Below are 25,420 nucleotides of genomic sequence, written 5' to 3'. Positions count from 1 at the left end.
ACTGAATACTGTAGGCAACTGTAACACAATGGTAAATATTTTTATATCTAAACATAGAAAAGGTACAGTAAAAATACGGCATTATAATCGTATGGGACCACCATTATATAAGTGGTCCATCCTTGACTGAGGCATTATTATGTGGCACCTGATTATAAAGGTATTTCTCATTTGAGGCTGTTATCTTCAGTATCCAGAGCTATATAATTTGCTACTGAACGACATTTTATTGAGTTGGAAATTCAGAACCTGGGAAAAAATGAACTCACTTACCCCTAAGGTAAAATATTACTGTCTTTCTGGGACTAGGCCTCATGAAGCTGAGATAGAAGTTACTAGAACTATCTGGAAGACCTCAGAAGGCCCACTTTGTCAGTAATCAGATGAGGAAGCTAAAAACAGATAAGAAAACCAGAATTGTAGGTCAAGAGCATAGAAAGCTCCTTTGAACAGAAAACTTTTTCCCTTTTTCTTTTTCTTCTTTTGTATCTTTTTGGATGCCAAGGCAAATTACTGAACATCTGAAAGAGCACAAGACTAGGAGATTAAAAGAGGTATGTCAGTTAGATTTACAAATTAATATTTTAAATTATCAGGAGCCTAAGAAACCATATCAATGAATACTTTTTGGTTGCAAAGAACAGAAATTAGTTCAAATAATTGTCCCAGTCAGCTTGGGCTGACCATAGACATCTATTTCTCACAGTTCTGGAGGCTGAGAAGCCCAACATCTAGATGCTGATTAATTTGGTTCCTGGTGTGGGCTGTCTTCCCGGTTTGCAGACAGTGTTCCTGCTGTATGCACACACATGGTGAAGGGAGAGATTATGTCTCTTAGTTTAAGGGCACTAATTTCCTCTATGAGGGCTCCATCCTCATGACCTTGTTACTTCCCAAAGGCCCCACGTCCAAATACCATCGTGTTGGGAATTAAGGCTTCAACATATGAATTTGCAGAGGGACATAAAAATTCAGCCCATAGCAATAGCTTCACCAAAAAAGTAGAATCTATTGTAATGATGTGAATCCTTCCTAGAACCTGAAGATCGGGATGCACCAGGGCTTTGGGAAATGATGGCTTTTCCAGTCCCTTCATCTGTGTGGCAGAATATGGACATCTCACAGAAGCTTAATGAACATGTAAAAAAGTTAGCTGTGTCTCAGCTCCAATTTAAAACCCCCTAAAGAGAGAATCTTGGTTGTCCTATCCTATGTTATATGCTCCTCAGCTGTGGCCTGGAGTGTCATGACAAGCAACACAAACTTGGCTGCCCACCATAAAGAATGGTATTTGTGATGAAAGGATTTGAAGGACAGTCCCTTGCAAAGAGAAACAGTGTGTGCTGGCAAAGATCCCCCTAGATCTCTACTACATCCCTCATCTGGTCTGGCTTTCTCATCTTAGTGATATAGAAATTGAGTTAGAATGCTATTAAATCACTTCCCATAGTCATGGCTTCATGAATGTGGGAAAAAGATATAATTTATCATCCAAACTGGGTAACTACTAATCGGCACAGTGGCTCATGCCTGTAATCCCAGCACTTTGAGAGGCCAGGACAAGTGGATCGCTTGAGTCCAGGAGTTCAAGACCAGCCTGGATAACATGGCAAGACCCTGTCTTTATGAAAAATGAGCCTGGTGTGTGGTGTGCACCTGTAGTCCCAGCTACTCAGGAAGCTGAGGTGGGAGGATTGTTTGAGTCTGGGCAGTCAAGGCTGCGGTGAGCCATGATCGCACCATTGCACTCCAGCCTGGGTGACAGAGCAAGACCCTGACTCAAAAATAAATAAATAAATAATTGGAACAACATAAATAAACTAGGCTGTCTCAGGAAAATCAGGATATATGATTACCCTTGAATGAAAGAGTTGTAGATCTCGGGTTTTAAGATAATAAATAGATTATTTGGGTAAATTGGGAAGCATCAAATCAGGACTAAAGATAGTTCTTCCCACCATTGTGGGATGATATCAAAGATAAAGACATGTCTAAATAATTTATTATTCTTCCCTTATATCATTCAGTCACCTTTGAAAGAAGAAACTTTGGGAAAGGCACTTAGTCTCTCTACCTCTCAGTTTACTGGAAGTAAATGGAAAATAATATTTTTCCAATTTCAAGATAATCTGAATAAGCACTCAGGTCATGAAAGATGGGGAGCAATATTTGATCCAAAATGAAATATCTTAATTGTTTTCCTTGGGGCTGGGTCAGAAAAAGCTAAAAGCGTAGTCAACCTATATATATTGAACCCATTTGTTTACAAGCATACTTCAGATAGATTATGGGTTCCATTCTAGACTACCACAGTAAAGCAAGTATCAGAATAAAGTGAGTAGCGTGTGTTTTTTTGTTTCCCAGCATATGTGAAAGTTATGCTTACACTATGGTCTATAAAGTGTACATTAGCATTATGTCTAAACAAGTACATACATTAATTTTAAAATAGTTTATTTCTAAAAATTGCTAACGATCATCTAAGCCTCAGCAAGTTGTCATCTTTTTGCTGATGGAGACTCTCGCCTCCATGTTGATGGTTGCTGACTGATCAGGGTGGTGGTTGCTGAAGGTTGGAGTGGCTGTGACAACTTCTTAAAATAAGATAACAATGACATTCGCCACATCGATTGTTTTCTTTCATGAAAGATTTCTCAGTAACATTGGATGCCGTTTAATAGCATTTTACCCACAGTAGAATTTCTTTCAAAATTGGAGTCAGTCCTCTCAAACCCTAGGACTGCTTTATCAATGAAGTTTATGTAATAGTCTAGATTCATTGTTGTCATTTCAACAATGTTCAAAGCATCTTCACCAGGAGATTTCATGTCAAGAAACCACTTTTGGCCAGGCCTGGTGGCTCACACCTGTAATCGCAGCACTTTGGGAGGCCAAGGTGGGCAGATCACAAGGTCAGGAGTCCGAGACCAGCCTGGCCAATATGGTGAAACCCTATCTCTACTAAAAATATAAAAATTAGCCGAGTGTGGTGGTGGGTGCCTGTAATTCCAGCTACTGAGGAAGCTGAGGCAGGAGAATCGCTTGAACCTGGGAGGCGGAGGTTGCAGTGAGCCTAGATCGCACCATTGCACTCCAGCCTGGGGAACAGAGTGAGACTCCATCTCAAAAAAAAAAAAAAAAAGGAAAGAAACCAGTTTCTTTGCTCGTCCATAGGAAGCAGCTCCTCATCTGTTCAAGTTTGGTCATGAGATTGCAGCAATCCAGTCCCATCTTCAGGCTCCACATCTGTTTCTAGTTCTCTGGCCATTTCCACCACACCTGCAGTGACTTCCTTCACTGAAATCTTGAACCCCTCGAAGTTATTCATGAGAGTTGTTATCAGCTTCTCCCAAATTCCTGTTAATGTTGATTTTTTTTTGTAGCCACATTTATTTAAGTGTACAGCTCAGTGGTAATAAATGCAGGTATACTCTTTTTTTTTCCTTCCTCTCTCCCAACTCCCCAACAAACCCCCTCCCCACCCCACCCCAGCCTCCGGTAATCACCAGTCTACTCTCTATCTTCATGAAATCTACTTTTTTAACTCCCACAATGAGTGAGAACATGTGAATATTTGTCTTTCTGTGCTTGGTATATTTCACTTAACATAATGGCCTCCAGTTCCATCCATGTTATTGCAAAAGACAGGATTTCATTATTTGTTATGGCTGAATATTATTCCATTGTGTATATATACCACATTTTCATTATCCATTCACCTGTTGATGCGCACTTAGGTTGATTCCATATAAGGAAAGGAGTTTAATTGACTCATAGTTCTGCATGGCTGGGGAAGCTTCAGGAAACTTACAATCATGGCTGAAGGGGAAGCAAACACATCCTTCTTCACATGAAAGACTATTGTTGAAAATTTATTGTTTAATGTAACCATCTTTGTTATTGAGCTTAGCTAGATCTTCTGAATAACTTTCTGAAGTTTCTACATCAGCACTTGCTGCTTCTCCTTGCATTTTATGAGATCGAGACTCCTTGCCTTAGACCTCTGCTAGCTTCAAACAACTTCTGCAACTTCCTCACCTCTCTCAGCCTTGATAGAATTGAAGAGAGTTAGGGCCTTGCTTTTGATTAGGCTTTTGCTTAAGAGAATGTTGTGGCTGATTTGAACTTTCATCCAGACCACTCAAACTTTCTCCATATTAGCAATTAGGCTGTTTCGCTTTCTTATTATTCCTGTGTTCCCTGGAGTGGCACTTTTAATTTCCTTCAAGAACTTCTCCTTTGCATTCACAACTTGGCTAACTGGTGCAAAAGGCCTGGCTTTCAGCTTAGCTCAGCTTTTGACATGCCTTCCTCACTAAGTTTAATCATTTCTAGCTTTTGATTTAAAGTGAGAGATGTGGGACTCTTCCTTTTACTTGAACACTTAAAGATCATTGTAGGGTATTAATTGGCCTAACTTTAATATTGTTGTGTCTTGGAATAGGAAGGCCTCGGAGGACAGAAAAGGAGATGGGGAGCAGCTGGTCAGTGGAGTAATCAGAACACACAATTATGTGTTAACTGATTAAATAAGCTTGCCATTTTATATGGGCACAGTTTATGGTGCCCCAAAACAATTATAACAACATCAAAGGTCACGGATCACTTATAGCCATAACAGATAGAATAATAATGTAAACGTTTGAAATATTGAGAGAATTACCCAAATGTGACACAGACAGGAAGTCAGCACCTGCCGCTATAAAAATGGTGCCAGTAGACTTGCTCAATGCAGGGTTGCCACAAACTTTCCATTTGTTAAAAAACAAAACAAAAACAAAAACAAAACACACACAATAAAATGAGATGTACTTATATACTGAAAAAAGTGTCATAAGGGTATGTTATTGTTCAAGGTGCAGTTTGTTTGCATGAAAAGAAAGGTACAGTTGTATGGGACTCCATATTGCATTTGGGACTTTAAAAAGCCTAAAAGTCTTAGTTGGGTATGGTGGTGCATGCCTGTGGTCCCAGCTTCTCGGGAGGCAGAGGCAGGAGGATCTCTTTATCCCAGGAGATTGAGGCTGTAGCGAGCCATGTGCATACTACTTCACTCCAGTCTGAGTGACAGTGGGACCCTGTCTCAAAGAAAAAAAAAGGGGAGGGGGGGCAAGCAAAAAACAAAATATAGCTTAAAAGTCAACTATTGGGCATTTCCCCCATGTGTTGTAGTGACCTGGTTTTTGGTTAATACTGACTTCTTTATCTCAAAAGTCCAAGACCTAAGATGGTAGAGTGACCAGCTCACTTTTCTGTTCTTGCTCATCTTTTTATAGAGATGGCTGTTGGAAATTATCTCATTTTTTATGTGTACCATCCAGATGATGTGACCTCTGGGTATGCCCTAGGATTATAAGCTTTTAAACTAATTGCTAAAGCACCTTGGGCAAATTATAGTTTCATAATCTAGTGAAAGTAAATCATACCCCAGTTATTCTGAGATTTAAATGAGATACTGTGCATAATGAGTTTAGCATAGTGTTCTGCACTGAATAAGCACTCAGTAAATGGTAGCCTTTATTAACTGTAGTTAACCTAATAGACTTCCAAAAAAGAATGCTTTTTTTCTTTTTTTGCCTGTGTTAGATTATTTGGAAGACTTTCTACATCTGTTGTTTAAAGAATAATGCCCTCAGAGAACAGCTTCTCAGTAATACAATAGATGATAATCTAAAGCTAATTGTGCATAAAATATATCATTCTTTCCAACTAGTTATTGAATTTTCAATGGAGTATGTTTCCTTTAGTGATGAAAAAATATGAAAACTGCTTGAATAGTTGGAAGCTGTATAACTTTTCTTTAAATAGTGAAATTGTTTTATATTAAATAAGAAGAAAACAAAAGAGAGACCTCTCCTAAAACTGAATGGCTACAAATGTGTTATTTTTTTTCCCTAGCCCTAACCCTGTGTTATTTTTAAGGCCATAAAAGAGTCCTTGTCTTGGATTTATTTTTCTATCCAGAGATCAGCATTTTCCTTTTAGATTTAATCCAGTTAAATCAAGGTTCACTCTTTCTTGGGTTTCTTGCTCTGTTCCCAGTTTTCCACTGCATAGCAGAGTTTCTCCAGAGGCCTCGGCATGTTGCTGGGAGCAGCTGCCTTAGTCATAAACACCCGTATTGGCACTGGAAAAAACATCAACAGCAAGCAAGCTGCTTTGCCTTTCCACTGCCAGAGGCTCTGCACATTTAGAAACAGCACCATGAAAGGCATAACTTCAGATTTCCTCTTACGTAAATTAAAATTAACGATCTGCTTTCTTCGTTTGGGATCTCATTTTTCTCTCTCAGAATAATAGTATCATAGATTCTATTCTACCAAAATGGAGGATCACCACTAAAGAAGCAGACATATCCATAAACATGAAACAGTTAGATTTCCTACATGCTCAAGCATTTTGCTGATCAAAACCATTTTTTTTTAACCTTAGTCACGTTGAAAGCTGGAGCCCATGTTAGTGAAAGCCTACTCGCAGTTGATTAAGCACCACTTCCATTCAGGACTGCAACTCAGCACATCCTCATTGAGGGCCACTATGCACAAGCTATGCATGAAAAACTGGGAACCACCTAGAGGAGGGTGTTGGCTCCTGCCCTAAGGAGCTCCACTCAGTTCAGGAGGTGTTGTGTGCCTGCACTGATGCTTACTGCCCAACAAGGATTGACTTTACCATGTTGTGTTGTGGTATAAGTGCAAGAAGAGAAATTTTTTTAAACCTAGTGCCACAAGATTCAAAGACAGGAGGGTAGGATAGGTGGCTTAGAAAAAGCTTCTGGAAGCAAAGGCTGAACACAGTGGGAAGACACAGACATTCACAAATGCTTAACTGAATGCCAGGCCTTGAATCAGGCTCATTCCAAACGTCATTTGTCTTTTTTGAGACTGAGTCTTGCTCTGTTGCCCAGGCTGGAGTGCAGTGGTGCAATTTTGGCTCACTGCAGCCGCCGTCTCCCAGGTTCAAGTGATTCTTATGCCTTAGCTTCCCAAGTAGCTGGGACCACAGGTGCCTAACACGATGCCCAGCTAATTTTTGTACTTTTAGCAGAGACGGGGTTTCGCCATGTTGGGCAGGCTGGTCTTGAGTTCCAGACCTCAAGTGATCCGCTCACCTTGGCCTCCCAAAGTGCTGGGATTACAGGCATGGGCAACCATACCCAGCCCCCCAATTCTTCTCACTCTGTCAATCAGGCAGTAGTACAGTGGTACAGTCATAGCTCACTGCAGTCTTGAACTCCTGGACTGAAGCGATCCTCCCACCTCAGCTTCCCCTGAGTAGCTGGAATTACAGGCACACATCACCATCACTGGTTAACTTTTTATTATTTTTTTTTAGAGACAGGGTCTTTCTGTGTTGCCCAGGCTGGTCTCAGACTCCTCAAGTGATCCTCCTGTCTCAGCCTCCCAAAGCTCTGGGATTACAGGCATGAGCCACCACACTTGGCCTTATCTAATTGTCAAATATGATTTAAAGTACCTTGTTTGTAGTTAATTATAAATTAAAGAGATTGGAAAATGTGGTCAGCAAAAAACATGATCATACTAGACATACTATTTTTTTTTTTTTTGAGACGGAGTCTCGCTCTGTCGCCCAGGCTGGAGTGCAGTGGCGCAATCTCAGCTCACTGCAAGCTCCGCCTCCCAGGTTCATGCCGTTCTCCTGCCTCAGCCTCTCCGAGTAGCTGGGACTACAGGCGCCCGCCACCACATACTATTTTAAAACTTGGTTTTACCAGTTAGTATATTTTGGACATTTTCTAAGTCATTAAGTATGCTTTTTCACAGACTCTTAAAGATGATTTCTTTTCTTTTTTCTTTCCTTTTTTTTTTTTTTTTTGAGACAGGGTCTCACTGTGTTGCCCAGGCTAGAGTGCAGTGGTACAATCTTGCCTCACTGCAGCCTCAACCTTACAGGCTCAAGCAAACCTCCCGCCTCAGCCTCCCAAGTAGCTGGGACTACAGGTGCATACCACCGCACTTGGCTAATTTTCATATCGTTTGTCAAGACAGGGTTTCAACATGTTGCCCAGGCTGATCTTGAACTCCTGAGCTCAGGCAATCCACCAGCCTCAGCCTCGCAAAGTGCTAGGATTACAGCTGTGAGCCTCTGCACCTGGCCACTGCATGATTTCTTTAACCATTTCCCTTGTAGCTAAGTAGGTAAGAAGATACAAATATAAGAAAAGTTAAACTCTGAAAGTGTCAGGAGAAAATATGCAATCTAGACAGCGGACATATTTTTAAATGCATGATATTAAGAATAGAAACGTATGCCGGGCGCAGTGGCTCATGCCTGTAATCCCAGCACTTTGGGAGTCCGAGGAGGGCAGATCACCTGAGGTCAGGAGGTCAAGACCAGCCTGGCCAACATGGTGAAACCCCGTCCCTACTAAAAATACAAAAAAAAAAATTAGCCGGGCTTGGTGGCGGGCACCTGTAATCCCAGCAACTCAGGAGGCTGAGGCGGCAGAATTGCTTGAACCTCGGAGGCGGAGGTTGCAGTGAGCTGAGATCATGTCACTGCACTCCAGCCTGGGCAACAGAGCAAGACTCTGTCTCAAAAAAAAAAAAAAAAAGAAAGAAAGAAAGAAACATAATAGCAAAGATGAGTAGTTTCAAACCCATAAAAATTAAAAATCCTTTGGATATCAAGAGTACTCCAAATAAAACGTAAAGGCATTATCTTGTTTAATTCTCACAATAGCTTTGTGAAGTAGGTACTTAGATTTCTTTTAGAGAAGGGGAAACTGAGGCACAGAGAACTGACAGTGTGGAAATCGGTGCTTTCCATGAGATTGATGATTTTGTGTGTGTGTGTTTGTGTGTGTGTGTGTCTGTGTGTGTGTGATGGAATCTCACTCTGTCACCTAGGGTGGAGTGCAGTGGCGCAATTTCTCGGCTTGCTGTAACCTCTGCCTCCCAGGTTCAAGCTATTCTCATGTCTCAGCCTCCCCAGTAGCTGGGACTACAGGTGCGTGCTACCACGTCCAGCTAATTTTTGCTTTTTGCTTTTGTTTGGAGACAGAGTCTCAGTCTGTCACCCACGCTGGAATGCAGTGGCGCCATCTCAGCTCCCAGGTAGCTGGGACGATAGACATGCACCACCACACCCAGCTAACTTTTGTATTTTTTAGTAGAGATGGGGTTTCGCCATGTTGACCAGGCAGGTCTCGAACTCCTGGCCTCAAGTGATCCATCTGCCTCGGCCTCCCAAAGTGCTGATTATAGGCACCCAGCTGAATTTTTGTATTTTTAATAGAGACAGGGTTTCACCATGTTAGCCAGCTGGTCTCGAACTCCTGACCTCAAGTGATTTGCCTCCCTTGGCCTCCAAAAGTGCTGGGATTACAGGTGTGAGCCACTGTGCCCGGTGAGATTGATGATCTTGGTGCAGAACAAAAGCTGATAGAATAAGAGGCAGAGTGAGGGGGTAGCCCAAGATTGGTCTTTCCATCAGCCTTGGATATGAATCCCAGCTTTACCACTTAGGAAAGGTGATGGAAGGGCCACTTTTTAGACAGTTGAAAATACTATATTTTCATTTCATATTTTAAAGTGTTCACTTCCACATGCTTTCACATTAGAATTATTTTGACAAAAAAATAACATTTTAGATGTCTTGAAAGGAACATCAGGTGTGCCTTAAAATGCACAATTCCAGAGACAGTAAGAACAAATTAGATGCAAATTACAATTCCTTTTACTATCCCTTATATGGTACACTATACTATCTCTTAAATAGCAGAAATTGTCAATGTCACACTTGAATAGGAATAGTATAGTTATAGATCATTAACTACTTTTTAAAGAGATAGAAGGAAAAAGTCAAAACTGTATGAGCTGTTATCAGTTGGGTGAAATAAAATAAGAGGGTTTCCAGCTATCATCATAGTTTGCCAGTGGGAAAATCTGGAATAAAGAAATGTAGAATTTAAATGTTGTTTAGGTCATGTTTTGGTAGATCCAATCAAGTTTAAAATTCTACCATGTCTTGGATATGAGCAGATGGCTCATTGATGGCGTTCAGTAAAATCTTTCTGTGTAGTTGGTTTAAAATTTGACTTAAAACAGGGATATAATATTTACCTTTTCTAGAGTAACAAATTTATATTATGTAATAACCTTGACATGTTTACAAAATCATGTTTAATGGGCTCTCCAGAGCTCCAGTGAATACCACAATTTGGTCTGTTTTCAGCATTTTTAAGGAATCTGGGAAAGCTGTAGGAAATGAAATATGTGTCGTAAACTTTTTGTATCGGGCTTAACTACTGCTTTCTTGAAGTTTAGCAAAAGGATAAAGGACTGTATGTTCTTCATTAACTGTAGTCAAAACTGAATTTAAGGATTTTTGATAGCTGTTTAGAATTACTGTTTGAATCTCTACTACAAAGAATATTAAGATTTTTAGCATTTGAGAGTCCTAACATACCCACTTAAAAATCATTAGACTTACTTTGGGAGGCCAAGGCGTGTGGATCACGTGGTCAGGAGTCCTAAACCAGCCTGGGCAACATGGTGAAACCCCGTCTCTACTAAAAATACAAAAATTAGCCGGGCATGGTGGTGCACACCTGTCATCCCAGCTACTCGGGAGGCTGAGGCAGGAGAATTGCTTGAACCTGGGAGGCAGAGGTTGCAGTGAGCCGAGATCGTGCCACTGCACTCCATCCTGGGTGACTGGGCGAGACTCCGCCTCAAAAAAAAAAAAAAATCAGTAGACTTAGGGCCGGGTGCAGTGGCTCACGCCTGTAGTCCCAGCACTTTGGGAGGTTGAGGCAGGCAGATCACTTGTGGCCAAGAGTTTAAGACCAACCCCAACCTAGCCAATATGGTGAAACCTCTTTTCTACTAAAAATACAAAAAAATTAGCCAGGCATGGTGGCGCATGCTGGTAATTCCAGCTACTCAGGAGACTCAGGCATGAGAATCACTTGAACCCAGAAGGTGGAGGTTGCAGTGAGCCAAGATTGCACCACTGCACTTCAGCCTGGGCGACAGAGTGAGACTGTCTCAAAAAAAAAAAAAAAAAAAAGAAATTCAGTAGACTTTATCATTTAATTCCAAGTATATACATATATGCTTGTAGACATGTATAATTTAGTACATTGTGTTTTTTCCCAAACAGATAAACAATCAGATTCTGTATGGAAGAAGTCACCAAAATGCATCTGCCATTATTAAGACTGCCCCATCAAAGGTCAAGCTGGTTTTCATCAGGTAAGATTGCTAGATCTGGTTTTGCAAAATCAAAGACCTCTTCTGAAGATGTTATTAGTGTAAGACTATGTCATCTTTGATTTGTCTAGTGAAATCACTGTTCCTTCTAAAAATATATATTCCTTTTGTAACTGTCACTTCAAGAAAAGTATTGATTGTTTGGATTATGAGGTTTTCTTATTTGCTTATGTTTCACGGGATAGAATTGGTAGCTGAGGCTAGTATTTATATTTCAGTTATAAAACATTCTTCCCTTTCTGGATCCATTTATCCTGTATATAAATATAATGAAACCCGCTAACTTCTCCTCCTGTCACTATTATTTGGTACATTTGCTGAATCATTAATGTCTTCATTAAAGAATAAACAGGAAAACAGAACTGAAGACATTCTTAGGAGCTTCCTTTTAAGAGTGCTGGTGAGAAGCTCAGAGTAGAGAAGATGTCAGCACTGCTGCCTAGAGTTGTATTGTGTGTTTGGGGCTTCACCTTTACTCAGACCTCCCTGCAAGCTGATTGAGCCCTCAAGGTACAAGTAAATCAGAATTAGGGATCTTACTGTTTGTAGCCAACATTGCCACATCAGCAATAGAAATGAGGTTGTTTGATTCTCTTTATTGGACTGAAATGACAAGTAAATCTGAATTATTTTTAGGTCATGTACCTAACCCTTTATGTTCACTGTAGCTGTGCTTCTTTTTCCTTCTGGAACTCAGTCATCATCTGTAAAATGGGATAATAAAGCACCTCCGTCATTCACTGTGATATTTCAGAAATTGAAAATGCTCAATACACCATCTAGCATAGAGCAAGGGGTGAAAGAATGTTAGCTGCTATTTTAGGATTACGACAATCATTATTATTCTTCCCTTTCTCGTTAGTTACCAGCAGTAAGATCTGTCCATTCCCAGGGACCACTGTTATTAGGAGGTAGTTTTATTCCCAGCATGGGCACTAACGTGATTGAAATATCCCTTCCCACTTCTACTTCGCTCCTGAAGAAATCCTACATTAGGGCCAGGCACGGTGGCTCACGTCTGTAATCCCAGCACTTTGGGAGGATCACCTGAGGATCACCTGAGGTTAGGAGTTTGAGACCAGCCTGGCCAACATGGCGAAACCCTGTCTGTTCTAGAAAATACAAAAAATTAGCCAGGTGTGATGGCGCACAACTCTACTCCCAGCTACTCGGGAGGCTGAGGCAGGAGAATTGGTTGAACCCAGGAGGCAGAGGCTGCAGTGAGCTGAGATCGCACCATTGCACTCCAGCCTGGACGACAGAGAGAGACTCTGTCTCAAAAAAAAAGGCCGGGCATTGTGGCTCACTTTGGGAGGCTGAGGCAGGCAGATCACGAGGTCAGGAGTGCGAGACCAGCCTGGCCAAGCCAACATGGTGAAACCCTGTCTCTACTAAAAATACAAAAATTAGCCAGGTGTGGTGGCACACACCTGTAATCTCAGCTACTCAGGAAGCTGAGGCAGGAGAATTGCATCTTGAACTCAGGAGGCAGAGGTTGCAGTGAGCCGAGATCACGCCACTGTACTCCCACCTGGTTGACAGTGCGAGTCTCTGTCTCAAAAAAAAAAAAAAAAAAAGGAAATCCTGTATTAGCATCCTTTTCTCCCACCTAGTGGCACTTTCTGGCTTTCTAGTTTTTCACTGTATTTTCAGAGAGTGAAAGCTTCCTCCTTCACCTATGTCTTTGTATGTTAAGATGAGCCCTTTATCCTTACTCTCCTTTGACATCCTCTGTTAGATACCAGTCTCCTTTTTGGTTTTCTTGTCCTTTCTTTTGGCAAAGGTTATAAAATTAGAGTTAGTTGATTAAAAAAAAACTTGAGTAGACTTTGAAGAAAGGTCAGCACTCAAGAGATTAAGATGTTGTTCATTAAGAGAAGTCCACAAAAGTAGTGTGTTCAGACTTGAAAACTTTGCATAAAGTTGTGTGGGGGCCAGGCGCGGTGGCTCACACCTGTAATCCCACCACTTTGGGAGTCCAAGGCAGTAGGATGGCTTGAGTTCAGGAGTTTGAGACTGGCCTGGGCAACATAGTGAGACCCAATCTGTGCAAAAGAAAAAAAAATTAGCCAGGCGTGGTGGCATGTGCCCTATAGTCCCAGCCACTTGGGAGGCTGAGGCAGGAGCATCGCGTGAGCCCAGGAGGTTGAGACTGCAATAAGCCATGATCATGCCACTGCACTTCAGCTTGGGTGACAACAAGACCTTGTCTCAAAAAAAAAAAATTATGTGGCTAGTACATGAGAAGATGTATGTAGCACTTAACAGTATCAGCATCTGCACATGGTATTTAGTACATAGTGAGGGCTGCTACCACAAGAGCTGTTATCAACAGTACTTACCTCTTCAGCATTTGTGGGGCTTTTATTATCCACATGGGCCATGCCATTTTAAAGACAGCAAAAATAAATTTGAATAGAGTCCAAAGGAAATAATTTAATGCAATTGTGTAGTTGGGAAATAAAACCCTCCTCCTTCAATAAAGAAAGGTTAAATAATTTGAAATTATTTAGAAGACAGAAGAGAAAGCTGAATAGAATTTTAATCATAGTAGTAAAGCTCCATCAATTTAGAGTCTGATTATTTCAGTTTTGATCATTGAACAGAAAAGAATCAAGAAAAGAATTTGTTGAGTAAATTAATGGTATACACAAGATTAGGGATGCTGCTGAATGCTTATTTACTGGAAGTGATTTTAAGCAATTTAGAAGTATCAATGTACATTTAAAATCTGTAATCTAATTCTTAGTCCATTTGGGCTGCTATAACAAAATACCCGAGTGTCTTATAAAGAACAGAAATTCATTCATTCATTCATTCGTTCATTCATTCATTTTGAGACAGAGTCTTGCTCTGTCACCCAGGCTGGAGTGCAGTGGTGCGATCTTGGCACACTGCAACCACTGCCTCCCAGGCTCAAACAATTCTCATGCCTCAGTCTCCCGAGTAGCTGGGACTACAGGTGTGTACCACTAGGCCCGGCTAATTTTTTTTTTATTTTTAGTAGAGACAGGGTTTCACTATGTTGGCCAGGCTGGTCTCAAACTCCTGGCCTCAATGATCTGCCCACCTTGGCCTCCCAAAGTGCTGGGATCACAGACATGAGCCACTGCGCCAGGCCCAGAAATTTATTTCTCACAGTTTTGGAGGCTAGGAAGTTCGAGATCAAGGCTCTAGCAGATTTGATGTCTGGAGAGGGCCCACTTCCTGTTTCATAGATCTATTTGGTGTATCCTCACGTAACAGGAGGGGCTCCCTTGGGCCTACTTTCTAAGGCACTAATCCCATCATGAGGGCCCCACTCTCATGACGTAAACACCTTCCGAAAGGCCCTGCCTATTAATACCTTCATGTTGGTGATTAGGTTTCAACAAATGAATTTTGAGGGGACACAAACATTCAGACTGTAGCACGAACCTTTCCTGCATGGTCATTCAATTACAGTGTGTAGCATATACTGAGTGTTCAGAAAGCTTTATTGAATAAATTTCCTTTTCGCTCGTACTAAGCAATTCTAGATTACTTGTTGTCCAAAGGCAACAATTATAGTAAGTTCATTGTTGTTGTTATTTTGTGGATTAAAAATATATACATTTCTGTAACTCAGTATTTTACAAAATTCCTCATACCTCAGTCCCTCTTCCCAGTACTTTCCCAAATTAGCTAAGATTTTTTTATGTCTTCTTTTATAGGGAGAAAAAACATATAGGAGTGATTCTGAATAATTATTTATTATAAGAATCCTGATTTTGCCTATTTTAGAATCAAATCCTGAAGAAGTTAAAATTCGATTCATTATCAAGTTTCCAGAAGTTAACACTTAAATCATCTCAGCACCACAGATGCGATTTTGCTTTTCTTTTAAACTCTGCATAACTTGTACTGTGTTATAATGTTACTTTGAAAACTAGTTTTTATAAATTGTATTTCTTTACAATTTGCACTTCTATTTGGCAAAATTTCCTTCCTTAGTTGAAATTATTCTCTGTGCTTTTCCGTTATACAGAAAATGTTGGCTTTTATACCTTGGCAACTGTTTTTCAAATTTATTGACAATTGAGATGAAAATGGGAACTGGCCACAGGTTTTAGAGAACGATTAGCAGTAATCACAGAAAGCTATTAAAATATGCTGCAGGCAACATTTTAATTAACTAAGGCCTTTCGTCTGTAGCAATGGACATTTTGTAATCAGGTCCTTGTCATATTCTTTTAACACTTGTATTTAGTCATATACTAATTTATCTATAATTGGCAAGGGGTCTGTGGGTCATTAGCACAAATCAGCAAGTTGCAGCTATTTATACATGACTTATATAATCACTTTTTCCCTTTTGCTTTTCGCATCATTAGATTTTGGACAGTCCTGGAAATTGTACTCTAAACATATGGTCTCTGATACACTAAATTATTCAACTCTGGATCATCCAGATGTGTATTACAATCTGGGTGCTCGCTATGTACTCTACACTCAATTCTGTGGGTTTTCGTGTTTGGCATTCTCCCCTTCATATGAGCACAGCAATTTAAGTACAAGAGGAGAGCTGTATTAACACAACAAATGAATTGCCGTGTTTGGCAGTGCAGGGATCCAAGGAGATTAATGATCTTGCCTGCAGCTCTTGTCGTACCTTCCCCCACTATCAAAAATTGAATGTCATGTATAACAGCTCACTCTCCATTACTTAATTACATGTGGAAAATGTGTACTGTGTAAAAACTCCTGGGGCTAAAGGAAACGAGATGAAACTGAAATCCTTGGAAAGATTTAGTGCTAGCTGTCAAGCCCCACTGAGTAAAAGTGGACTCACCATGGGCTCCACCTTCCCGTATCGATTGAACATATGTCTTGCTTTTGTAATTAAAAATATAGCGTGGCTCATTATCCTCTGGCCATATCCCTGAAAGATGATATTGCTTGAATTAATGTGAATGCCAGAGTCATCTTAAGGAGATGACCATCTGAAGAAGCAACTCGGATGCCTGTTTTAAAAATCCTTCTTGGCTGGGCATGGTGGCTCACACCTATAATCCCAGCACTTAGGGAGGCCCAGGCAGGCGGATCATCTGAGGTGAGGAGTTCCAGACCAGCCTAACCAACATGGTGAAACCCTGTCTCTACTAAAAATACAAAAATTAGCTGGGCATGGTGGCGGGTGCCTGTAATCCCAGGTACTTGGGAGGCTGAGGCAGGAGAATCACTTGAACCCGGGAGGTGGAGGTTGCAGTGAGCCGAGATCGTACCATTGCACTCCAGCCTGGGCAAAAAGAGTGAAACTCCATCTCCAAAAAAAAAACAAAAATCCTTCTTGTGCTCTTGATTCGTTAGATCTAGTTTTGATAAACAGGAAAAAAGAACGCATGCATAAGCATGAGTTTAACTTTCATAAAGAAACATTCATTCTTTTTTTAACAGGTGTTTACAGAACACCTACTTGTGTTAATGCTGTGGAGTCAGTGATGGAAAGAACACGATTTCTGTCTGAAAGGAGAAGACAGAGAATAAACAATAGTCTAGTACCTTATCCAGTGATATAAGTACTGTGATGCTCTAGGGACATATCGGAGATGCATCTGATGTAGTCTTTGGGGCCCATGGGAAGATGTCACAGAGAAAGATGCTTAGGCTAAGACTCGAAGGATAAGTAAGCCAAGTCATAGGATGTATAGAAACCCAAAGGTTCCACAATTGGATACCCAATCAAAATACCTGGATATTTGCTTCTAGGAGAGAAGCAATCGTTCTTTAGGAAAGTATCATCGGGTAAGTATAGCTGTGTATGCCACTTGTTTTGAATTCTGTAAGGTAGCATGATGTCGGCTGCAGGTTTTTCAGAGATGGCTCTTATCATTTGGAGGTGTTCCTTCAATGAGTAGTCTGTTCAGGGTTTTTATTATGAAGTCATGTTGGATTTTATCAAAAGCTTTTTCTGCATCTATTGAGATGATCATACGATTTTTGCTTTTGATTCTGTTTATGTGGTGAATCACATTTACTGATTTGTGTACGTTGAACCAGCCTTGCATCTCAGGAATAAAGCCTACTTGATTGTGGTGTTTAGCTTTTTGATGTGCTGCTGAATTCGGTTTGCTAATATTTTGTTGATGATTTTTGCCTTTATGTTCATGAGGGATACTGGCCTGAAGTTTTCTTTTTTTGTTGTGTCTCTGCCAGATTTTGGTGTTAGGCTGGTGCTGGCTTCATAGAATGAGTTAGGGAGGTGCCCCTCCTCCTTGATTTTTTTTGGAATAGTTTCAGTAAGATTGGTATCAGTTCTTCTTTGTACATCTGGTAGAATTTAGTTGTGAATCCATCTGGTCCAGGGCTTTTTTTGGTTGGCAGGTTTTTTTTTTTATTACCAATTCCATTCAGAAGTTGATATTGGTCTATTTAGTTTTACTCTTTCGTGGGCAGAATTGGTAATTTTTTCTTTGCTACTTCCATTCCTTAATATAATACCTGCATATATTAGCTTATGGGAATTATGCCTATATTTGTTTCACCTCTTTTGGCACTCAGAAACAACTAATTGGGATGGTCATCAGGGATGATGTGAGCTTGCTTTTTTTCTTTTTTGCCGGTCAATATTTATACTATTTGCCCAGTGGAATTCCTGTTTCCTTAGGTAGACCCCCACTTCTCACCTCTCAACACACACACACACACACACAGTGAAACACATCTAGATGCCTGTCTCCCTCTGTGGAAGCTGAAGGAGCCAATTCTTTCTCTCACTGCCAAAGTGTGGCCAGCAGGTGGTCAATGTGTCTTACACTTTGGCAATACGATACCTTAGGTATAGAATTGGAAGCAAGTAATGTGAGTGATTTGATACGAATGGTGTTTATTCATAGAGCCACAGTGCCCTGGCCAGACACTCCTGCTACATCATTCTGTTTCCTACTTCCTTGTCCTCTGGAAGTCTCTTAGTTCCCAACTGTCCCAAGCCTGATCCTATAGCCTATCAATTTTGTGAGAGCTCAGTATCCCTCCAGTAAATTCTCTTTTGCTTACGTTGGCCCAAATTTATTTTTATTGCTTACTGTCAAATAATCTTAATGAACAGATAAGAAATAGAGCTATCTGAACAAATTACAAGCAACCAGAGTGAGATTTTTGGTTTCCTCTGTGCATCTTCCTGTCAGTTGTAAGCTTTTAGCCTTAGAATTCTGAGTTTTTCATCCTTCAAACGACTTTAGCAGAGCATAAAGCCTCTGAACAAGTCTCTACTGAGGATCTGCTGTATCACTCATTACCATTGCCAAACCATTGCTGGCTCTTGAAATGAGATTACCATGATTACCAAAGAGGAATCAGGCAGGATTTGTCCCAGTTTGTCCCTGAGGGTGAGGATCCCAGCACATGGCCTTATGGTGAGGGCTGTATATTAAGGTCTGTGTATCTGAACTTTTGGGATTTGCCAGCCAGGAATAAGAGGGGAATAGCTGAGAGTATCTATGGTACTATCTTTTAGAAAGACTCTCTTGGAAGGCTGGGCGCAGTGGCTCATGCCTGTAATCCCAGCACTTTGAGAGGCCAAGACGGGCTGATCACTTGAGGCCAGGAATTCGAGACCAGCTTGGCCAACATGGCAAAACCTTGTCTCTACTAAAAATGCCAAAAAATTAGCTGGGCATGGTGACATGTGCCTGTAATCCCAGCTACTCAGGAGGCGGAGGCAAGAGAATCACTTCAACCCAGGAGGCGGAGGTTGCAGTGAGCTGAGATAGTGCCACTGCACTCCACCCTGGGTGACAGAGAGAACCCTGTCTCAAAAAAAAAAAAAAAAGGCTGTCTTCAACTTATTAGGCTAAGTCATCCATTCCATCCAGTCCTAAGTTCCCCGTATCAACTCTCCTGCCAGCCTGCACTGCCAAATATTTTATGAGCCACCTTTTCCTCTCCACAACTGGCAACAATTATTTAGAACATGCCTCAGGCCTCCTGTGTAAAATGTGGGTCTAGATACTACTTTCTCCCAGCAGCCCTCATTGGTAATTGACATTGTTTGAAGTGCCAAGTAAATAGAACTCATAATTCCACTGTCATTGGACTTTTATTTCCGATTCGACATACTCAGCTATTTTGGTAGTTTCTTCTAATTGTGAATTGGAACTGTTTACTCTGTTCATACAGTTAGGAATATCTCCTGGAATCTTTTTGGAAAGGAATTTTCCCATTGAGGTAGAATGATTTGCTTTGTTTTGTACATTACTTCTGATTCATTTACGTGGAGCTTTCCTGGCTGAATGTTAATTCAGTGTCATGTTCCAATTAATACGGGAAGTATAGAGATTACTTTTTACTATCCTGAAATGTCTCAGACGACTAGATTTAGTATAATCAGAAAGCAATATCCAGGCCTTGTTAGTTGTGTTGATGTGTTCATTTATTCAACGTGTGTGTGTGTGTGTGTGTGTGTGTACATGCACCTAAATGATGTACCAGGCACTAGATTGTAGTTGTAATCATTTTAGAACAAGTTGCAATAAATAAAGTCAGCCTGCTCAACAATCCAGGCTGAATTCAGGCACATAACTTCTGCTTTTGATAAAACGGTATTTTGTTGGCATAAAATGAGATCCTGTGGATCTGCTGAAAGGACGTTTCCAAGAGGCAGGCCCAGAACACCCTGAAGACAATCATGATTTTAAGTGACATTCTAAATAATTCAAACATATTTTCATCACACTTTCACTTTTTTTCTTGCTCAGGTAATTTTAATTGTGATGAAATAAACATAACACAATTTCACCATAGGACCCAGCAATTCTACTTGTGGAGTATATATCCAAAATAATTGAAAGCTGGGTCCGGAAGAGATATTTCTATATCTGTGTTCCTAGCAACATTATTTACTGTAGCCAAAAGGTGGAAGCAACTGAGCATAACATATAACACAAAAGGTACCATCTTCACCATTTTAAGTGCACAGTTCAGTGGCATGAAGTACATTCACATTGTTGGGCAACCATCATCACCATCCATCTCCAGAATTATTTCATCTTCCCAAACTGAAACTCTGTGTACATTAAACAATAACTCCCCATTCTTCCCTCCTGTCAGCCCCTGGCAGCCACCATTCTACTGTCTGTCTCTGAATTTGACTGCCCTAGGTACCTCACATAAGTGGACTCATGCAGTATTTGTCCTTCTGTGACTGGTATATTTCACTTAGCATGTACTTTCAATGTTCAGTGATGTCACAGCGTGTGCTAAAATTTCTTACCTTTTTAAGGCTGAATAATGTTCCATTTTATGTATGTGCCATGTTTGTTTATCCACGCATCCATTGATAGGTACTTGGGTTGCTTCCACCTTTTGGTGACTGTAAATAATGCTGCTATGAACATGGATATACAGATATCTCTTCCAGACCCTGCTTTCAATTCTTTTGGATATATATCACACAAATGGAATTCCTGAGTCATATTCTATTTTTAATTTTCTGAGGAACCTCCATACTGTTTTCCATAGTTGCTGTACCATTTTACGTCCCTACCAACAATGTACACAGGTTTTAATTTCTTCATAACCTTGCCAACATTCCTTTTTTTTTTTTGGATAGTATCCATCCTAATAAGTGTGAGGTGGTATCTCATTGTGATTTTGATGTGCATGATTTGCACTTTCCTGAGGGATTAGTGATACTGAGCATCTTTTCATGTACTTATTGGCTTTTTGTGTGTTTTCTTTATAGAAATGTCTATTCAAGTCCCTTGCCCATTTTTTTAATGAGATTGTTTGTTTTGCTGTTGTTGAGTTATGGGAGTCTTTACATATTGTAGATATTAACCACTTGTCAGATATATGATTTGCAAATATTTTCTCCTATTTCATAAGTTGCCTTTTCACTCTGTTGATTATGCCCTTTGATATACGCAAGGTTTTTTATTTTGATGTCCAATTTATCTATTTTTGTTGTTGTTACCTGTGCTTTTGGTGTTGTACTCAAGAAATTATTGTCAAATCCAATGTCACAAAGCATTTCATCCCTATATTTTCATCTAAGAGTTTTATAGTTTTAGCTCTTATATTAAGCCTTTGATTCATTTTGAGTTTATTTTCATATATGGTATAAAGGAAGGCTATGACTTCATTCTTTTTTTCCCCTCTCTTAGAGTTGAGGATCTCTTTGTGTTGCTCAGGCTGGAGAGTAGTGGCTCTTCACAGGCATGATCATAGCACAATTTGGCCTCAAACTCCTGGGCTCAAGCCATCTTCCCACCTCAGCCTTTTGAGTAGCTAGGATTACAGATGCACCCCATCAGTGTAACCTTCACTCAGAAGACTTAATTTTTTACATGTAGATATCCAGTTTTTCCAGCACCATTTGTTGAAAAGATCATCCATTCCCCCATTGAATGGTCTTGGTGTTCTAGTTGAAAATCCCTTAATCATATACAGGGTGAGTGTGGTGGCTCACGCCTGTCATCCCAGCACTTTGGGAGGCTAAGGTGGGAGGATTGCTTGAGCTCAAGAATTCAAGACCAGACTGGGCAACATAGCGAGGCCTCATCTCTACTAAAATTCAAAAAGAAAATTAGCCCACTGTGGTGGCACACACCTGTGGTCCCAGCTACTTAGGAATCTGAGGTGTGAGGACTGCTGTAGCCTGGAAGGTCAAGGCTGCAGTGAGCCATGATCACGTCATCCACACTGCTACCTGGGCAACAGAGGGAGACTGTGTTTAAAAAAAAAAAAAAAAGCCAGAAATGGTAGCCTGTACCTGTAGTCCCAGCTATTCAGAAGGCTGAGGTGGGAGGTTCGCTTGAGCCTGGAAGTTTAAGGCTTCAAGTCTACAATGAGCTATGATCATGCCACTGCACTCCAGCCTGAGTGACAGAGCGAGACCCTGTCTCAAAATACATACATACATACATACATGCATACATACACGTATACCAGGGTTTATTTCTTGGCTGTCTGTCCTACTCCATTGGTTAATATGTCTATCTTTATGCCAGTACCACGCTGTTTTTATTACCGTACTTTGCAGTAGGTTTGAACATCAAGGAAAGGTAAGACCTTCAACTTTATTTTTCTTTTTCAAGATTGTTTTGGCTATTTGGGGTCCCTTGAAATTCCCTATGAATTTTAAGATGAAACACACTTTCTTGCTTTTAGAAGAGGTAGAAATGCTTCTTAGGAATATCTCATACCCTGATGAAGTTATGGCATTCTACAAACATACACACACTGCCTGTCACATTAGATGTCTTATTTTTCATCATTCATAAATTGTCATCATGGGCTTGTTGTGTCTCCCTGAAGCATGAGTATGTTCTCCTCATGACTACTAATTTTTTTTTTGGCAACAATTTACAGTGTTCTTTTCGAGTTTATATTAGAGTATCCCATATTTATCCTAAGGAATTAGTCAAGGGCTATCAAATAACATGTTAATGAAATCCCTCATTACAGTTTGAATTATGGTTACACCTTTGAGGGATAAAGAATAAATATATAATGTTACATCAACAAAGTGCTGTATATGACATATATGTGCATCCAAAAATACAGTGAAATGCTCTTAGAAGACTAGAATGAAGTTACTGAGACAAGCCACATGAGCAGTTTAGAAATTCAAAGGAGCAAGCGATTGCTGTTGGAGAAGTGGGTACAGTGAGAGTTAGTTAATATTTAATACTAGCTAGGTAGACTTACATAGGAAAGAATTGAGTCCAAATGGCATCAGCAAATTCATGATTTACTGAGTACCTCCTGTATGTCATATGCTATAAAAGGTCGTACAGTTAAGTAACAAGTTCTCCAGCAACTACAAAGACATGCAAATAAGAAACTATACATCAGGCAAAACAAACATCCATAGAGGGAACTCATTGATGTTGGGTTATTTTCAGGCTTGGTTCCAGTGGGTAGTTTTCACAGTTGAGAGGGAGCAATTTGGATGGATTCAGATGCAGAGAAAGCAGAACAAGAAAACAAGTAGTGATACTGTTGTCATAGACCAGGCAACATGAAAAGGACATGAATTAGGATGGAAACTATGGGATTAAAAGAAAAAAGAAGAATAAAGCCTTTAGATTAAACCATTAGACTCAGTGATGTTTTAAATTTTTTGGTTGATGGCTGAATGAATTAATAGTAACCGACAATGTAGCACCTGGAAGTTTAAGCATTTGAGATTTAACATCACAAAGCCATAAAACATTAAATATTTACTTCTGTTAGTGTGCTTTGGTGCTTTGACGTTTACATTATCTCATAACAATTCTATTAATATTAGACATTATCCCAATTTTAAAGGTTGAGAAACCAGGGTTTTAAGTTGTTTTGTATCTTATTTATATCTTATCAGAGTTAGAATCCATACCTTTGCTTTGGTCTGTCTGTGCCTTTGCTTATATTCATTTCCAAGCCAACGTAGTTGTCTTGTACTACACATTATCATGGATTTATTTTTTAGTTGGGGTATAATTTATACTCAGTGCAATAGATTTTATGTCTTAAGTCTGTTGAGTTTTGATAATTGCATACACATGTGTAACCTCCACGCAAAACAAAAATATAGACTATTCATTCACCTCCGAAAGATTGCGGTGTCCCTTTACAGTCACTCTCTCCTTCCCCTAAGAGCCACCTGCTTCCTGATGTCTGTCACTATAGGTTAGTTTCAACTTAATGTAAATAGAATCAAACAGCATTTATTCTTTTGTGTCTGGTTTCTTTCATTAACATAACATTTTTGAGATTTATCCATGTTATGTTTATCAAAAGTTTGTTCCTTTAATCACAGAGTAATACTTCACTCTATGAATATACAAAAATTTGATGATCATTCTCCTGTAGGTGAACATTTGGGTTGTTTCCAGTTTTTAGTTACTATGAATAAGGTATAAAAGTGGCTTTTAAAAAAATTATAAACTTGTATACAGCATGTTAGACTCAGGGTAGACACAGTTATGCTTCAGTAACAAACAGCCCCAAAACTCATGGCTTAAGACAACAAATAAATAAATAAAGGATTATTTCTTTCTCATATTACATACCCATCAGGGCTCAGTAAGGAACCCTGTGTTCACCATGGTCATTCACGTACCCAGGCAGCAGAGGCTCCCTCTCAGCATTTGTTTCCATGATCACCAGTGCAGAAAAAGGAAACGTAGCTAATCAAGCACTGGTTCACCTTTAAAGAGGAAGAAAAGTTGAAGCTAGAGGATTTATGAACAGCCCTAATAACTATCCCAGAATAGTACTGAGGAAATTACACTCCACTGTAATATTAACCACTATACCTGCCCCATCACACAAAATGAAATTTTAAAGCATTTTATAGTCATTATATCTCTATAAGGGATGGGTAATATCTTAATAGATAAAACACCCAGGACCTACATATGAAATGTGGACAGATTGCAGTTGATACAGTGAGCAGACTTAGAACCTTGCATGTATTTTTACCCCAAGGAAATTTATTAAATAATTTAAAAAGTAATAGCCCAAAATTTAATAGCCTAGACTCACCTAAGGATCTTAACTTGTGTATATGAGAGAAGGAGACATCTGTGTCTCTGGATAGGCTATGAAAATGGGAAAGACTGTAGTATAGTAGTTAAGAGTAGGTTTTGAAACCAGATTGCTGTTTTTGAACCTCAGCTCTGCTGTTTATCAGCTTTGTGATTTATAAGCTGTGTGACTTTGGTCAGGTTGCTTAACCTTTCTGTAAAACCAAGAGAAAATGAAAAAAATAATTCTAACTACCACATAGACTTGTTATGAAGGTTAAATGAGTTAATGTATGTAAAGGATTTTGAACAGTGGTACCTGGTAAGCAGTCAAATGTTATGTTTCTTTTTTTTTTTTTTTAATTTTTTTTGCACACAAAAACAATAAACATTTTCTAAAAATACATACAAACAAAAAGATGCGTATCAAACATATCAGGAAGGTTGCACATGGGAAGTCGGGGAATAGAAATGGGGGGTGGGAGTTAAAATAAATGAGAGAGGGACTTTATATGGATCAGTGATAATAACTCAATCCTCTATTTGACAAAGAAGAGGGAGAAGGAAGAGGAAGAAAAAGAAAGTGGGATAAAGGATCAGAAAGGGAGGAAAATAGAAAAAATTAGAGTATGACTCCAGGGTAGACCTGTTTTGTTGTCACTGAGTTGGTTGGTTGGTTTGTCTGTTGTATTTTTCATGTTTCGCCAAGTTGGC

At 39.8% G+C, this 25,420-nt stretch overlaps 1 protein-coding gene across 6 annotated transcripts in view; it reads left to right on the top strand.

Moving 5' to 3' along the window:
- PATJ (PATJ crumbs cell polarity complex component) overlaps positions 1 to 25,420 on the top strand; it is a 425,559-nt gene that overhangs the window by 269,567 nt on the left and 130,572 nt on the right. For all 6 annotated transcript variants that reach the window (XM_055235148.2, XM_055235146.2, XM_063613334.1 and 3 more), the window contains exon 29: positions 11,128 to 11,219. In XM_055235148.2, coding sequence (XP_055091123.1) covers positions 11,128 to 11,219 — 92 coding nt within the window. The remainder of the gene's footprint in view (positions 1 to 11,127; positions 11,220 to 25,420) is intronic.

This window comes from Symphalangus syndactylus, chromosome 19 (assembly GCF_028878055.3).
Source record: "Symphalangus syndactylus isolate Jambi chromosome 19, NHGRI_mSymSyn1-v2.1_pri, whole genome shotgun sequence".
Classification (NCBI taxonomy): Eukaryota; Metazoa; Chordata; class Mammalia; order Primates; family Hylobatidae; genus Symphalangus; species Symphalangus syndactylus.
The sequence above is the reverse complement of the archived record's forward strand: the minus strand, read 5'-3'. Positions and strand labels throughout refer to the sequence as shown.